Genomic DNA, 16,456 nt, shown 5'->3' on the forward strand with positions numbered 1-16,456 from the left:
CTGCCCACATTTATGAATCATTCATTTGTATTCCTCTGTCTCTCATTTATCACTAGATGCAGCAGATTAGTCACAGCTTTGTTTTTTGCCCAAAAGAGTGGTTGAATAATTAATAATTACTGTGACTAAAAGTGCAGTGCAATACTAGTGTAAAACACAGCGGTTGTACCAACAGTAACACCAGTCCTGGTGTCTCTGTCTTATAACTGTGCCTATATAATGGCCACATAGACTAAAGTTATTTTCAAATTCATAATTGTAAACTATTTATATATTGCAAATTGTACTCAGAAGCTTCTGTTTAAATCATTTCAGCACTGTAGGATTCTACCTTTCACAACTATTTTGTTGAAGGGCCCATACTGAGCTATTTTCTGATCTATGTTATAATGTTGTTTCCTCATCAAACACACAGAGTTATGTTTAGTTTCATTCACACACATGTTTAACGCAAAAACAATCCATATTTAGGCTGAGTTCCTCTCTCAAACGGAAAACACTCTGTTCCACCTTGTGATGGTAAGACTGGAAGTGCTCCACTGTGTTTTTCAACTCCATACACCTTCACTAGAATCATTTAAATGCTTTCAGCCCTGAAATTACCAATCTCTACTGAACTAAATGTGTTGACTTAAAATACTGCTCCATGACATCACAAGGTGGAACAAACCATTTTGAGCTTTGGAAATGTAGACAACTAATAATAAAGGATTACTCAAACATCTGTGAACGAAATAAAACACAACTTATGTTTCTGATGCGGTAACAACATTATAACATGACTTAAAGCTCACAAGAATCCATTTTGTATAATCCAAAACTTTAAAGACAATAACAGTTTACATTTACCGTGTGTTACTTTACAATAAACACATCCCAAAAAACCCATATTTCGTTCCTGTGAGTGAGCTGTAGCGCCCCCTACCAGGCATGTGCACCATCCTGCAGTTGCAGTTCTCGAGCAGGTAGCGGGTCTCACAGTCGATGCGGCAGGCCGTGATGCTGTACGTGTTGAAGAACTCAGAGTCTATGGGGGTCGACTTACAATCCCCCCACGGTGGAGGGAGGTACAGGAGCTGAAAGAGCCCACAGCAGATGGTCTCCTCTTAGTAAACAAGCTGTGCATCTGCAAACTTAACGCAAAACACTGCTTATACAAAAGACGACAGCAAGCCCACGAGAACGAAAGATTCCACACAAAAACGAATAGAAAAAGTGCATTGCGGTACACAGGTCACACTGCTGTTTATTATTGTGCAGCAGCAAGCATCATGCACAACATTACTGATGCAGGTCTAGTCCCCGGTAAGACGCAGAATACCATGGGAATAGAGACAGGCTCCACAGAAATGTTAGAAAATACAAACTTCCAGACAGGACACCACGGAAATGGACAAATTTTACAAACTCTCGGTCCTGACATACAGTATATAACTTCTTGTGAAAAGTTTCCCCCCATCCGTCTCGGGTTAATGAATAAAATACTACAGTGAATGAATATGTTATGTACTAGTACGAGCGTTGCATTCAGATTTCCATAAAGCTCGTGGGAGTAATTACAAAAAGCCTGACTGTAGAGCCCAGTGAATTACTTTGCAACACCGTCACAGTCTCATTAGCAGGAGCAGTCATTAAAAGGTGAGACTCAGGTCGTCATCTTTATGAAGAATTCTGGGAATGCTTCATACATTCAACTAATGAGGATATGGAAATGGGGGATTTCAACGGTTTGCCATTATCACGCTTATTTTAGATTAGCAGCTAACAGCCCTGAGTGTATGGTAAGAATATGGGCCCAAACTGTTAACAACATCTAAAAACTTTCTGAATGAGTCCCTCGAGTTTAGTTTAAAAGTGGATAGTGCAACTTTTCGGGTGGATAGTCTGTCACTTGATGTTATTGCTTCCATGGCATGACTTTAAACACATCTATCTAGCATTTATTCATTACAGGTGTTTCTATTGCTCAAAAATACAATAATTCTCTCTGTGAATAGGGTTGCCACTCCACAGATCTGACTTGTAATGTAGCCTATAGTTGTCTCCCTTGAGATAGATAGGTTTAATCTCAACAGTGGAACATTTTAGACGAAGTTATAACATCTCAACGAAGACAAGCAGGTGATGGAGCCTCCACCAGAAAAGTTACACAATGCATCTTTAACAAATTCTTACTGTAACTTCCCTTATTCAACAGTTGTTAAGTAAAACTACAAATCTGGGAATAGCAATGTCTGTATTTTGTTAGGGCATTCACTTTCACCCTTGACCTCTCTGTTGATGGACTGTGTACCTTTTCAGGTGGAGGGTCCGTCACCTGCATGTTTCTACGGAGATGTCAGTGTTCTGCCTGGAATGTTTGACAGTATGACATTAAACATTAAACTCTACCTTACATTTATTCAATTACAGGTGGTTTTATAGGCGAGTTTCATTGTTGACAAAAGCGTGCGTTGCATGCTGGGAATTATTTTGGTCGGCGGCAAGAAACACTAATTCAACATGACAGCCGGAGCGAGAAAGCACGTAAAGGGTATTGATCCCGGTTATTTATCCACTCTAACGGCAGAGGACCGAAGACGAATTGACCAGAAATTGGTCATAAGCATCGATGGACGACAAATCACCCTTTTCAACCCCTACAAAAGGTGGACGAAACCAAATTTCTGGTCAGAATCGCCAGTTATCTGGCTAAATGTTCACTTCGGCAATATCCACAATGACTTGGTGGAAACTCCTGGGCCATTCACAGCAGAAAAGATGAAATCCTCCAAGAGTCTCGATGTGTTGTTGAACTTGTTGGAGTCCACGGTTTGCTCGGATCTTCTATGTTTGCTCTATGATTGTTTGAAAGCCATTTAATTCACCGTTAGCGGTTCTTTTCACTCGGAATACGAAAAAGACATTTTCCTTCTTCCATGCTTTTATTTGTGCATCCGATAATGCAGCAGGAATTTACCATTATCGGGGATAAATAGGCGAGGTTACGCACTGTGTTTGACCGCTGTCGCGTTTCTTGCCTCCAACCAAAATATTTCCCAGCATGCAACGCGGGCTTTTAATAACAATCAGCTGAAACTCGCCTATAGCTCAAAAATGCCTTGAAAAACAGATATTCTGATTGTGAGTGGGATTGCCTCTCCACAGATCTGACTTGTAACTTGGTCTGGTTTGAACTCCATGGAGATAGAAATGTTTAATGCCATACTGTGACATTCCAGACAAAGTAATAACATTTCCATAGAGAAAAGCATTTGATGTACCCTCCAGCAGAAACGTTACACAATGGGCCTTTAATGTCTGTGCTTCTATATTGAGTGAACACCTATTTACTCATTTCCATGACAAAACCTCTTCTTCTGTACTTCTGAACAGACTGTGTTTAAGTACCACGCTACAATCAATACCAAAGTCCTGTTTCCCTGACAAACATTCACAAAGCAACTCTTAACAGCTCACTACGATTTTCCATCACCTCTGCCAGCGCTTAACAGCCTACGTCTGACAATCTAAAACTCATTTAGTCAATGGAAAGTGACAGCAATATAGAGCGATTCACAGCAAAGTGGACTAAAACTGGCAAACACGATTAAGTCCTTATTGAACTCCTCCTGGTGGATGTGGGGCTGCTGATACTGTTGCTTGGGCCCTCTGCGTAATCAAGCTCACATAGCTCTAGTCGGCAGGTGAGATTAAGCAGCAGTGCAGTGAACAGTGAAAGCAAGACAAACTGAAAACGAGGGATGTCCCGATACACATTTTACAGATATTACTGAATAGTTTTTATTTATGTATTTTTGGTTAAAGACTGTGTCCACAGTTAGGAGAACCTTTACAAATTTAAACTAGTTAATAATGAAAAATGTGTTTTTAATTATCACATCTTATTTGACCAGTTAGCTTGTAGCATATTGAGTAGCAGCTGTGTCTAACTGTAGTGCACTATATGACTCCAGTCTGTTGTTTTGTTTTCTGTGTTTACTTTTTGGTCTCCAGACTGCAGCCAACATTTTTAACTATTCATATATTCACAGTGAACAACAGGTAATATTCTTAACTACGAAGTATCTGGACAGCCCTTTAGAAAGTGTTAATAAAGCACATTTATATGGCAGCTTCAGTGATCATACAAACACATGTTTGGCCAAAAGAAACGCTGATTAGACTGTGACACAGAAAACACTGCAGATATGGTATATATGGTATATGGCCCCAAGGGGCACAGGTCCACTTTTCCACAGGGAGGGCACTGGACAGTGGATGGAGAAGCTTCAGTCAGACTGCACAGCAGTGGCATGCAGCGGGCCCACACACATACACTACCCTCTGCTCTTGGGTGGAGACAAAGGTTTGGAAGCCGGGGGGCACCCCAAAGCCCAGCTCGTGGAGGAAGGCTGGCTCTGACTGAGAGTGCAGCTGGACCTTTATCCCGGCCTCATACGACGTCTCATCTACAGCAAGAGCAGTGTGAGCTCAGAGTTATCAACATGAACCACCCTCACAGAGACATCACCGCAACCAGTGCCACTTTAAGTGCTATGCAGCTAAAGTATGGGCCAAAAACTGTTGCAGAACAATTTACAAATGAGAACAGAGACTTGCACTTATGACTCCACTATAAAACAATATTATATCATATAAAGTACTGCACATAAAGTTTGGACTGGTCTGGTCTAAAAGTAGCAGTGACATTTAAGGTTTTATGCCAGATTTGCCCTTTAACAATATGCATTTGTGCATAGAGACAAACTGAAAGAGCTTTATCCAAAAATGTTGTACACTTAGAAAGGCAAGATGTGCCCTATAAAACAAATCACAATGCTTTAAAAAGGCCCATTTAAACCCTTCCAGCATTTTGTCTTGAAAAAGTCCTGTTTTAATATAAATATATCTGCATAATATCTAACAGTGATGTAAAATGTTCATCCACCAAATTGGATTTTTCTATTCTAGACCCTGAACTAATTTGTAAACTGTTCTGCCTCCACCACAGCCCCAAATACCAGTCTCTTTTCATTCAGCCATTTTGTATGAATCACTGTTCTGTGCTGATATCCAATTCTAGGCTCAATTGGACTCCCTGGGCACACACAAGTCAACATTGGCTATTCATAATTTAACTCCAACCTCCTTACAAACGAGGCGCCTTGACACCGTAAGTGCTTTACTCAGCTCTCCATTGAAAAACCGCTAACGAGAACTCACCGGAGACGCACTGAAATAAATGTGGGCCAGATTTTAATGATAGCCTAATTATGCAACCCTGCTTTCACGTTGTAAACATGTCTTTTGGCTGTCATGGCCACTCACGTCTGGATTATGGATGATGAAGTAGGCTGTCTGCTGGGACAAACTTTTATGACAGTGATTAATTGGGCAAATTTAAAAATGGCTGAATGCATTTGGAAGAGCTGTGGATTTCAAAATGAGACCGTACATTTTTTTAAACAGTAAAATTTGCCATCTCTGTGGTGTCCAAGTTTTCGAACGCTCCATCTTCCCATGTTATTTTGCTATAATGAATGAGAATGAGTCATCACAGGCAAAAATAATAGAAAAGAGATCATTTAGCTCGTCCTGATGAAGAGACCAACGCCATTAACTTGAGGAGCAAAATCGTTAAAATTAAGCTTGATTAATAACTTAAGTAATGATTTTGATTTACTGTTGGCGTGTCCGCTGCTTCACGACTTCACAAAGGCTTGGAAACTGCAGTGGGGATTTTTAATGAGCCTCCAGGCAACACAGCGCCAAACCATGTGTTATCAAAGGTAATCAGGGCTGGAGTCTTTGTTCTATTTCCGCCGTTTTCTTTTTGAAGGTTAGATTTCAAAACCGTGTTCTAAAAATTGAATGAGGAGTATTAAAGCATCTGTGGTATTCACCTGTTGTAAGGTTTCAGGGGCAAATATCATGAAAGCAAGTGGCAGTACATTTTGGATTACAAGAAAATGAAAAATTGTAGTGTGAGATGAATTTGAACATGGCATAGGTGTCAGCGCAGACAGCTACAGTCTACTATTATTATATATATATTTTAGAACTGTTAAAGGGCCTATATAACACTTTTATCTATGTTATAATGTTGTTTCCTCATCACAAACATACTTGGAGTGGTGTTTTGTTTCATTCACACATGTTTAACACACTAACCCTGCAGTTCTTCCCTCAACCCATAACCGCTATTCCATCTTGTGATAATACAGGAAGTGCTCCACTATGTTTTTAAACTCCATACACCTTCACTAGAATCATTTTCAGCTTTAGAATTTCCAATAAACAAAAAATAGTTGTAAACAGAATAATAATAAAGGATTACTCAAACATGTGTGACTAAAATAAAACACAACTCCAGGTCTGTTTTTGATGGGGTAACAACAGGAGCCCTGCACTCAGGGGACCCGACAGAAAACAGTGCAGCACAAAACAGACACATTTTGAAAGCTCTTTGCGGGCGTGGGCGAGAGCAGGACTGCACAAGGCGGGAGTGGGCGGGTTGGATAATAAACTCCAGTCGCGCAAACTAAATATGAGTGTAAAGTAAAATATACAAATGAGATGCCTATCATACCTAATTTGTGCTGGATATTTTATTTGGCATTAATATAAACATTTTAAGTAGCCTAAACTTGTGGCTGTGGTCTAATCACAAGCACATTTTAGACAATTACTTTCTGCTTCTCTGTGTTTGATAGAGCTTAAGAAAACGAACGTCTCCATTTTGCAGGATTTGCGGGTGGGAGAGGGACAAAATATCATAGATGCAGGCGGAAGCAGGACTGAAAATTCTATCCCGCGCAGACCTCTAGAACCATTATAACATGGCTTAAAGCTCACAAGTAGGGATGTAACAATAACCAAAATACTGTGATATCGTATCGTCAAAAGTCTCACAATAATATCGTGGACCATCACAATATATTGAATTAGAAGTTAAGGTGCAGCAACCGCTAAAATAAACATACAAACTACATAGACCATGATCCTTTTCTCCGTTTCAGTGTAGATTACACGAAGAAACATCTGTTCTTAAGCACTTTTAAATCTTACTTCTTTGGGTTAAGTCTTGTGAAGGCATTTTAAGAGGAAAAAGTAGCATATTGACAGTTTTGTTAACCTCTACAAAATATTGCAATACAGTAAATATCGTACCATGAGATGGACAACGTGAAAATATCGTACAGAGTTTTGGATATCGTTACATCCCTACTCACCAGAGTCAGCTTTGCGTAATATATGACTTTAAAGGTTTAAGTTTGTCCTCATCAATTATTGAAAAATACTAGAGGCAGAATGGTCTGAAAAGCAACCGACTGCCTAACGTAGCATATTTATAAGAGAAAACTGAACCTTCATTGCCACAAGATTGCTTTGTTCCATTAGTACGCAGGTGAGCAGCTAGACTTTATGATATAGGGTCCACTCTGTCTAAACTACAAAATAGAAATTGAGAACAGCTCCGCGTATTGACCCCGCACACATGGCTGCCGATCAATTCCGACTTGATTTGAGATATTATTTTTCATCTCAGATCGGAAGCGATAGAGAGAGGAGACTGGGAATACACATATATACTGTCAGCCCCGGGCACCTCAGCTTCCTTCGATATTAGACGCTCAAACTTTTGACTCCGTCTCTTAATCATTGTGGATTTCCTTCCAAATAGCTGCAGGTGCCTCTCCGATTGTCATGAAGAATTCTATGCGAGCTGTTGCAGGGGAAATAATGGGACAGGTGAGGCAGTCGGATTGTCTTTTAAAGCTGAGTGTGGAACTGAGGAAATTAGATATTTTTGAAAAAAGTAGTTTGGTGTAAGCTCGAAGGAATAATTACTTTTATTATTTAAGTTCTGCAGAGGGTATCGCACTAGAAATTGAATGTGAATGTTTCCGATTTGTCATAACAGGTTTAAATTTACTCTGTGCAACTTCTGCCTGAAATAAAAATAACTGCACATTTTGAAAATCTTGGAGTTGAGTTTTACGATCACAGTTATAGCTCATCAAAAAGTTGCAGTTTTACTATATCAATCATAGACTGTGGTAAGACGTGGCCTAAAGGAGTGTGATGTCACTCCTAGCATTTAGCTCCAGTCAAATGAAGCTCATGAGGCTAGCAGTTATAGGGGTGAATTTGGAGGCTGGTCCATATTCGGAATAGGAATTTATTTATGAAAAAACACCAGGATCATGTAGAGTGTATTAAAGGGACAGTTCGGAATTTTGGCCTTTGACATTAACTTTACATTGATAAAAATAGTCTTAAAATATTGGTATTAAAGGGACAGTTCAGAATTTTGGACATAGGACCTCATTTCCTAGTGAGCCAGAGTGTTGGAGACGTGTGGAGACACTTTTTAAAATATTCCATCCTGTCCTTGTATTTGCAGAGGTCGCTGGTGCTAGGCTAGTGCATGTCAATGGCCATAGTTAGCCTGCCACTAAAAACCGTCTAACGTATTAATCCAAACTGTCGATGTGAATGTCTGTGTAAAAAGAATAGTTAGCCTGTCACTAAAAACATTCTTATCACTCCACATAACAAACAAAGCAAATCTATTATTATGCCAGACTGTCGACGTAAATGTCTCTGTTGATAGAATAATGTTTGAAATAAAACTAACCTTGCATCACACGAATCGTCGCCTGTTGAGGGATTATTTTCTCATATATCAGTCTGCCACTGCCAAGCTTTCTATTAGGAAGGACAACTCAGTGCTGCTGCTCAGACATAAATCCTTCAAATGCAAGGTTGGTTTTACTTCTAAAATTATTATTCTATCAACACAGACATTCACATTGACAGTCTGGTGTAATAATAGATTTTCTTCGGGTGTTTTGTGGAGTGGGTAAGACTATTTTCAGTGGTAGGATAACTATGGCCATTGACATGCGCTAGCCTAGCACCAGCGACCTCTGCAAATACAAGGACTGGATGGAATATTTTAAAATGTGTCTCCACACGTCTCCATCTCTCTGGCTCACTAGGAAATGAAGCTCTATGTCCAAAATTCCAAACCATCCCTTTAATAGGAACATTTTCAGAACAAAATGACGAGGCTCTCTGCAGAAGTGACAGAGCAGTTACAATATCAATTTAAAGTCAACTGGAGCCAGAAGTGCCCCATGTTCACTACCTATATGGAAAGCGGCGGCTCGCAGGTTGGCTATGTCCGTTTATATATACACTCTATGATATCAACATATTTTTAAACTATATTAATACTGTTAATTTGAAATCAGTAAAATATAAATGTTCTTTTTGATGGCTCTAACTTATTTAAATAACAGTTGGAGACAAGTCAGAAATTGCCCCGTCTCTACTTAGCTTCAGAAATGTTAAATGTGTTTCTAAGATTTAATTGCCTGCACTAAAACGCCTTCAAGTTTGTTTTGCTTTTGCTGAATGTCAGCCAATGTGAGACCATATTTTGGGACCCATCTAAATACGGTAAGTGTGTGTGTATGTGTGGGGGGTGAATGTGTGTGTGTGTAGCCAATTCAAAGTTGCAACATTTGTTTTTGCCAAATGCTTTAATAATATTTTCTGCTCCTTTCAGATGGCCGTGTTAAAGCCGATAGCTGTTTAGAAGTCGTGAAGACTGTCTGTTGACTAAAACAAACAGTGTGGGTTGCCAGATACTATTTGCATGCTGAGAAGTCATCATCTTGGCTCCTATAAACACAGTATGCTCACAGTCATTACTTTGGTCCAACTCTATCAATATTCCGTGCCCTTTCCGGCGCCTCACTTCTCACTGCCTGTTTTTGTCACACCTTTTTTCTTAACATTTATCAGGGGGTGCATCAAACATCCGATTTTGCTCCAGGCTTGGTGACAACACGGAAATGGTGAGAACCGGGGGACCAACACAAAATGAAGCAGGAGGAGTTGATGGCTGGGGGCAGGTACCAGTTGCTGTTGACAAGAGACAAAAGTTTGAAAACCAGGGGCTACTCCAAACCCCAGTTGGTCAATGAAGGGCGGCTCATCCTGGCTGTGGATCTGAACCTTGATGCCCGCTTCATAGGACGTCTCATCTGTGGATATAGTCACAACATGTCACCACCGCTTTGGGGGTTCACTGGCTGTGACTCTTTGGCATTTAAGGTTTTTGAGCCACTGTGATGGAAAAAAGCTTTAGAAAGTGCTACCATTTTCTGTTGCCAAAAAGTGATAAATGAGTTACCAAAAACGGGAAATGGTTCAGTCAAAAGCATCTATAATAAAGAATAGTGCTGAAAGGATTTCTATGTAACTTTGTCTACAGCTTTTCTGGTGCAGGGTCCACTACCTACTTGCTTCCAAGAGACCAGTGTTGGGAAGTAACTGAATACATGTACCAAAAATATGTATTCTGAATACTCATTTTGAGTAATTGTATTCTGGTACAGTTACTCTTTCATTTGGTGGTATTCATAGTGCAGTTACTTTCCTAAAATTAAAAGAAATACATGACTGTACTTAATAATGTAATTTTGGCTTTAACTTTAACCAGTATTAGTGACAGAAAAGAGGACACGGCTCTTGCAGTGTGTGTGCATGCATTTTGTCCTTCTCCAATTATACAAAAATCAATGCATAACCAAATAAAGATGTTTGTAATGATATGCCATGTTTTTACACCATAATATAATGTCATTTGATGTTAAAACTATTCTTAGTATTCATAATACAGTACTGTAACAGAATATGTTACAAAATACATTTTAATGCATTTTCAAAGTTTTCTTCCCAACACTGCAGAAGATGTATTTTTGCTTTGCTTGGAAAGGCCACTGTATGAACAATATGTTTTTGAGTAGGACCACAGCAAAAGAAAAATTAAATCCTGTCAAGTGGACAAAAGTTTTAGAGTGACATTTCTTCATTTTTCTTCAGTTCAGGAAACATCTTCACTCTGAAACTTTGGTCCAGTTGACAATTGAATTTTTCTTTTGCCATGGATCTTACCAGGATGACTGATTACACAGACGCCACTACAGACACATTAATGAAATAAATGAATGACAAGAAAAGTTTAATGCCATACTCTGAGGCTGTGCTCCAAGCAGAGCAAACATAAATCTCAATAGACACAAACCGACTCTACCAGAAAAGTTACATTGTGCCCCTTTAAAGAGGTACTAAATTAGCACAGACTAAACCCAAGCATAAACATATGCAAAGCTAGTTGTAAAGAGGTTTACTGCTCAATAAAATACCAACTGAAGTAAGTTTTATTTTCCATTTGGCATTCATAAAGCAGTGCTGATTAACTTGGAACGAATTTTAGAACAACAAAAACAAAGTATTTAGCCATTGTCGTTCTACTGGCTGTGAGAAAGGAGACAGATCTATCCTCCTGGCTACATTCAGAACTGTGTGTAATGAGGATTATATTCATATTGTTTTCAACTGTCCAAATGGCTGCTCCCTTCAGTTTTTCCAGTGTTTAAACCAGTTCATTATTTTCCATCACAGTGACAATAACCAGATAGCAAAGGTGTATTCTAGGATAAAAAAAAAATCACATAAAATTATCTTGACAAATGAATACACTTAAACATACAAAATATTTACATAGTTGATATAGTTAATACACTAATGTCATAAGTTTGGACTCTCTCATTCAGCTACTTTCTACATTTAATATACATACACAAAACATTAAATATACTGTATGAAGCAAGATATATGGAATTATGTATTAAAGAAAAGAAAAATCTAATATTTTACATATATTTTATAACCTAATACTCAAATTAGCCACACTTTGCTTTGTCAAAAATATTCTAGTAATGCTATTTAATTTTTTTTCTTTACTAAATAATTCCATATATCTTGCTTCATATATTTGATGCCTTCTGCCTTTTTTTTTTTTTTTTTTTTTTTTTCACTAATAATAGCAATAATAATTCCATAGATCTTTCAAATATATGAAGTAAGATAAATGGAATTGTGTAGTAAAGAAAAAAACTCTGGGGATCAATAAAGCATTAGTTAGATAGATAGGCAGATAATACTTTGTTGATCCCCAATGGATAATTCACGTATTGACCGCGATTATCTCATTCGCATCTTTAAGAAAAATAGTACAGCATAACATGAGGGGAGGAGGAGGAGGAAGAGGAGAAAAAAAATATATAACCAAATCCTCAAATTAGCCACCTTTTGCTTAGTCAAAAAATATTTAGGAATGCTATTTAACTGTTTTCTTTACTAAATAATTCCATATATCTTGCTTCATATATTTGACGCCTTCTATACAGATATTAAATGTAGAAAAACACAGAAACAAAACAGTGAATGTCCAAACTTTTGACTTGTAGTGTAAGCCAGTGTCAGTGCCATTAATTGCTATCCTGCTTTAAGCCCTGAAACTCAGAACATGTGGTGTGTACTCTTGCAAAAAATCTGTGTGCTGAGAACAGACCATGCAGTAAAGTAAATGATCAAAGAGATAGAGAAAGAGAGAGATGCTATTTTTAACCGTATCCTCTTTTATCGTGTGATTCAAAGATAGAGACTGGAACAATTATAAGCAAATGATCCTGCTGCTGTATGAGATATAGATACAAGTTATATACAGTAAAATACATCTATCAACTAACATGTTTATCAATGTCAGATAAGATTTGAAAAGCTTAAGTGAAAATCATAACAGCACTTTTCAATTTTATTTAGCATTAAATTCTTGTTTTCTAATATATTTTTTCTGGTGAAGGGTCCGTCCCTACATATCTCATGTAAACGAATGTTGTCATCTTTCATCTATTTAATCACATGTTTTTTCATTGCCACAAATGACTTAGTTGAGTTATTCTTCATGACATTCCAGGCTTAACAACAAGTCTATGGAGCATAAAAAAGAGAAAAAGACCCTCCACCTGAAAACTTAACTCTTACTCTTATTTACTTAATATAGATAGATAACTTATAGAATTTTGGCCCATATTTAGTTTATTACAACATCTATTTATCTTAAACCTATTCACTGCAGCATAACAAATAAAACGTATATTGTTTGTACCAAGTCCCACTGACCTGTCTCTCCCCACACAGGCAGGTACTCGTCTTGCTGAATGTCCAACATGATCTCCAGTCCATTTCCTGTCCCACCCTTTAACGTGGTCAGCAGTGGGTTGCCGTCCTGCCCTGAGTTGAACGTGTAGCATTTTCCGTATCTTGTGTAAATCTGCAAAACAGGACAGAAGGTTGTTATTATAAAAATAGCTGGGTACTGTCAAACAATGAGCTCCAGGAGTCTGGGAGGTGATGCAGGGTTCTTTTATGCAAAAATATCAGGTATAAAAACTTTATTCATACACCAGTCCATAAAATGCATTAGTAACCTCATTGTGCAGATGTGTGGAGCCTGAATGATTGTATAATATTCAGTTCTACATGTTTTTCTTTTGACTTTTGTTATGTTATGTCATGTATCTATGTTAATGCTACATAACCATAGCCTGATTCATCAGCCAGTTTCACTTCGTGGAAACCGTCTGAACTCGCAGCATTAGGATTTGTTCACTCAACAGTATCCTGGTACTTTTTTAATTTAACCAATCGTTGCTATTTGGTTGTGGCGTATGTAATGTGCCAAATGCCCCCAAACCCCATAGGATAGAGGTCTGTGCGGGACAGATTTTCAGTCCCGCTCCTGCCCGCATCTGCAATAGTTTGTCCCGTTCCCGCCTGCAAATCCCACAAAATGTTCATGTTCACTTTTTTAAGCTCTATCAGACATGGAGAAGCTGAAAGGAATTGTCTAAAATGTGCACGAGATTAGACCACATCCGGAAATTTAGGCTTAAAATGCTTAAAATGTTTTTAATGACACCAAATAAAATATCCAGCACAAATGATGTATGATAGGCTTCCATTAATCATTTGTATATTTTACTTTACACACAATATTTAGTTTGCGGGAGTGCAGTTTATCATCCCACCCGCCCGCTACCGTATTGTGCAATCCAGCTCCCACCCGCACCTGCAAAGAGCTTTTAAAATGTGTCCCGCACCACAAAGAAGGGCAATACTGTCTTTCCCCTTGATAAAATTCACCAAATATTCTCTTTGTTCCAGCTTTAAATCCTTGATCTCGGGAATTGTTGTCAACACAGAATGTATGGCTTCGTCTACATCCATCTCGACCGCTCTGTTTATTGTTGTGCTGTACCACAAAAGGGACCCAGACAGGCGCTTGAGTTTGACGCCATGGCTTCACAGCTCTTCACTGATTGGTTAGTGCGCAGTCTATAACTTCTGGGGTTCTTGCAATTCGTCTAGTGCACAGGTGTCAAACATACGGCCCGGGGGCCGGATCCGGCCCTCCAAGACCTTTAATGTGGCCCTCGGCTGATTTTCAACTAAGATATTTGAATTATATTTTCTATTAAAATATTGTTAATTTTCTGCGGTGCTGAGCATAACAGCGTCTCCAGCGTCTCTGTATGTGGCCCCTCCCACCAGAGCAGCACAAATGAAGACTTGTCTCTTTCCAAACGCTCTTAAAGGACGATCGTTTTGACTGTTGACCGTGACACCCTCATCAGAAAAATGTCCAACATGAGAAAAGTGGAGCCGAGTGCAGGATTTTACAACAAAAATTGACTTATTCCTATTTACATACAAGTTCACGTTAAAACATTGTGTTGAAATTGCATTTATCTTAAAGTTTCAGGTTTGTACATAATATTATAATATTTTGTAAAAGAAACAGTTCATCAGTTAAAAAAGATTTCTGTAATAGATTTGGGTTTCTCTGCACAAATATTTGAACTTATTGCTGTTTTTGGGGTTTATATGCAATGAGTTTTTTGATCCGGCCCCTTTGGGATCAAAGTCAGTTGGATTCTTCCCTCGGACCAGAATGAGTTTGACACCCCTGGTCTAGTGTATTATGATTCCTGACCTAGTCGCTGGATAGAACTGAGCAGAGGCAGTAGGTGGCACCAACCTGGCTAACAGACCCCTGCCCCAAGTAAAATTTCTCCACAAAATGACAAAATAAACAAAACCTGAACCTGAATTTAAAAATCAAAAAACAAAAAACATACAATTTTCTGGACAACACATCGTTACTATGGCACTCATGCTTGACAGTAAAAAGGTTCCTGCGGCACGCTGGTCTTTCTGTGTTTCTCCCCATGTCTGGGAGCGTTTCCACCAAGCAATCTAGTCATCATCAACCCAAAACATGCACCATAGGTAAAATGGTTCTATATTACACAGAATGGATTCTTGTGAGCTTTAAGCCACTTTATGATGTTGTTACCTCATCAAAAACATACCCGGAGTTGTGTTTTGTTTCATTCACACGTTTAATTATATTTTACAATAATCAATTTTATAATCAACAAATACTTTCAAGATTCTCTGCAGATTAACATTTTTCCTGCAGAATTTAGTCTTATTAAATATTACTAATCCTATGCTGTTTTTTTGAAGATGAAAGTGGAACATAAGAAATGGAAAAAATAAGTGCTTCAGATATTGGTGTCAAAAACTGTTTTCCAAAAATACTGGTACAAATGAAAACTAACTTTACCCTGGCTAATGCTAAAGCTAACAGATGTAAGCAGGTGGGCCAGATTTTAGATGCGACTCGTAATTGTGCGCGACAGCTCATCTCTGCACAGGCTTCCGAGGCAAGCACCTGTGCACCTGCTCGGACAAATGAATGAGTATTTCCTAAGCAGCCATCAGTCTTATCACCTAATTTCACTCTAAATTTCCTTGGGGTAATTCAGAGACACTTGGATTAGGCAACATTAAGGTCTAACATCTGAGCTACAGTCACTTTGGATTGGTAAACAGATGCCAGATTGGGTTTATGACTTGACTTGAATCTGTTTGGAGACCAGGAGTGCATGGATGCGTGGGTCTTTGCAGAGCCAAAAGTATTGACATGTAAGTAGCAAAGTGGAAGGTTTAATTAATTAAACTACAGGTCCAAGAATGACATTTTTACATTTTTGCTGAGGTGGTATGTTCCGTGTGGCGTATGTACAAGAGTGAAAGCTCATTAATGTTACTGACATTTGAAATAGCTAAAAGCAAAACACTGAGCCAACAGCTTGAGTATTAAAGCTTAAAGGTCCTATATTACACAAAATGGAAAGTAAGCTCTAAAGGGACAATCCAGAATTTTGGATATAGGGCCTCATTTCCTAGTGAGCCAGAGTGTTGGAGATGTGTGGAGACACTTTTTAAAATATTCCATCCAGTCCTTGTATTTGCAGAGGTCACTGGTGCTAGGCTAGTGCATGTCAATGGCCATAGTTATTACCCACTCCACAAAACACCCAAATCTATTATTACACCGGACTATCAATGTAAATGTCTGTGTTGATAAAATCATGTTTAAAATAAAACTAACCTTGCATCGTATGAATCGTTGCATGTTGAGGGACTATTTTCTCAGCAGCAGCAGAATTTTACTTTGCCAGTAAGATAGGTGCTAGGTGAT

At 38.6% G+C, this 16,456-nt stretch overlaps 1 protein-coding gene across 1 annotated transcript in view; it reads right to left on the minus strand.

The window, feature by feature from the left end:
- Nucleotides 1-16,456, minus strand: part of asic1c (acid-sensing (proton-gated) ion channel 1c) — a 190,210-nt gene that overhangs the window by 19,782 nt on the left and 153,972 nt on the right. The window contains exons 3-5 of the mRNA XM_020924216.2: nucleotides 13,027-13,177; nucleotides 9,913-10,040; nucleotides 926-1,076 (exon numbers count right to left, since the gene is read on the minus strand). Coding sequence (XP_020779875.1) covers nucleotides 926-1,076; nucleotides 9,913-10,040; nucleotides 13,027-13,177 — 430 coding nt within the window. The remainder of the gene's footprint in view (nucleotides 1-925; nucleotides 1,077-9,912; nucleotides 10,041-13,026; nucleotides 13,178-16,456) is intronic.

The sequence above is a fragment of the Boleophthalmus pectinirostris genome, unplaced genomic scaffold (assembly GCF_026225935.1).
Source record: "Boleophthalmus pectinirostris isolate CB_2022bp ecotype Guang Dong unplaced genomic scaffold, ASM2622593v1 HiC_scaffold_16, whole genome shotgun sequence".
NCBI classification, from domain to species: Eukaryota; Metazoa; Chordata; class Actinopteri; order Gobiiformes; family Gobiidae; genus Boleophthalmus; species Boleophthalmus pectinirostris.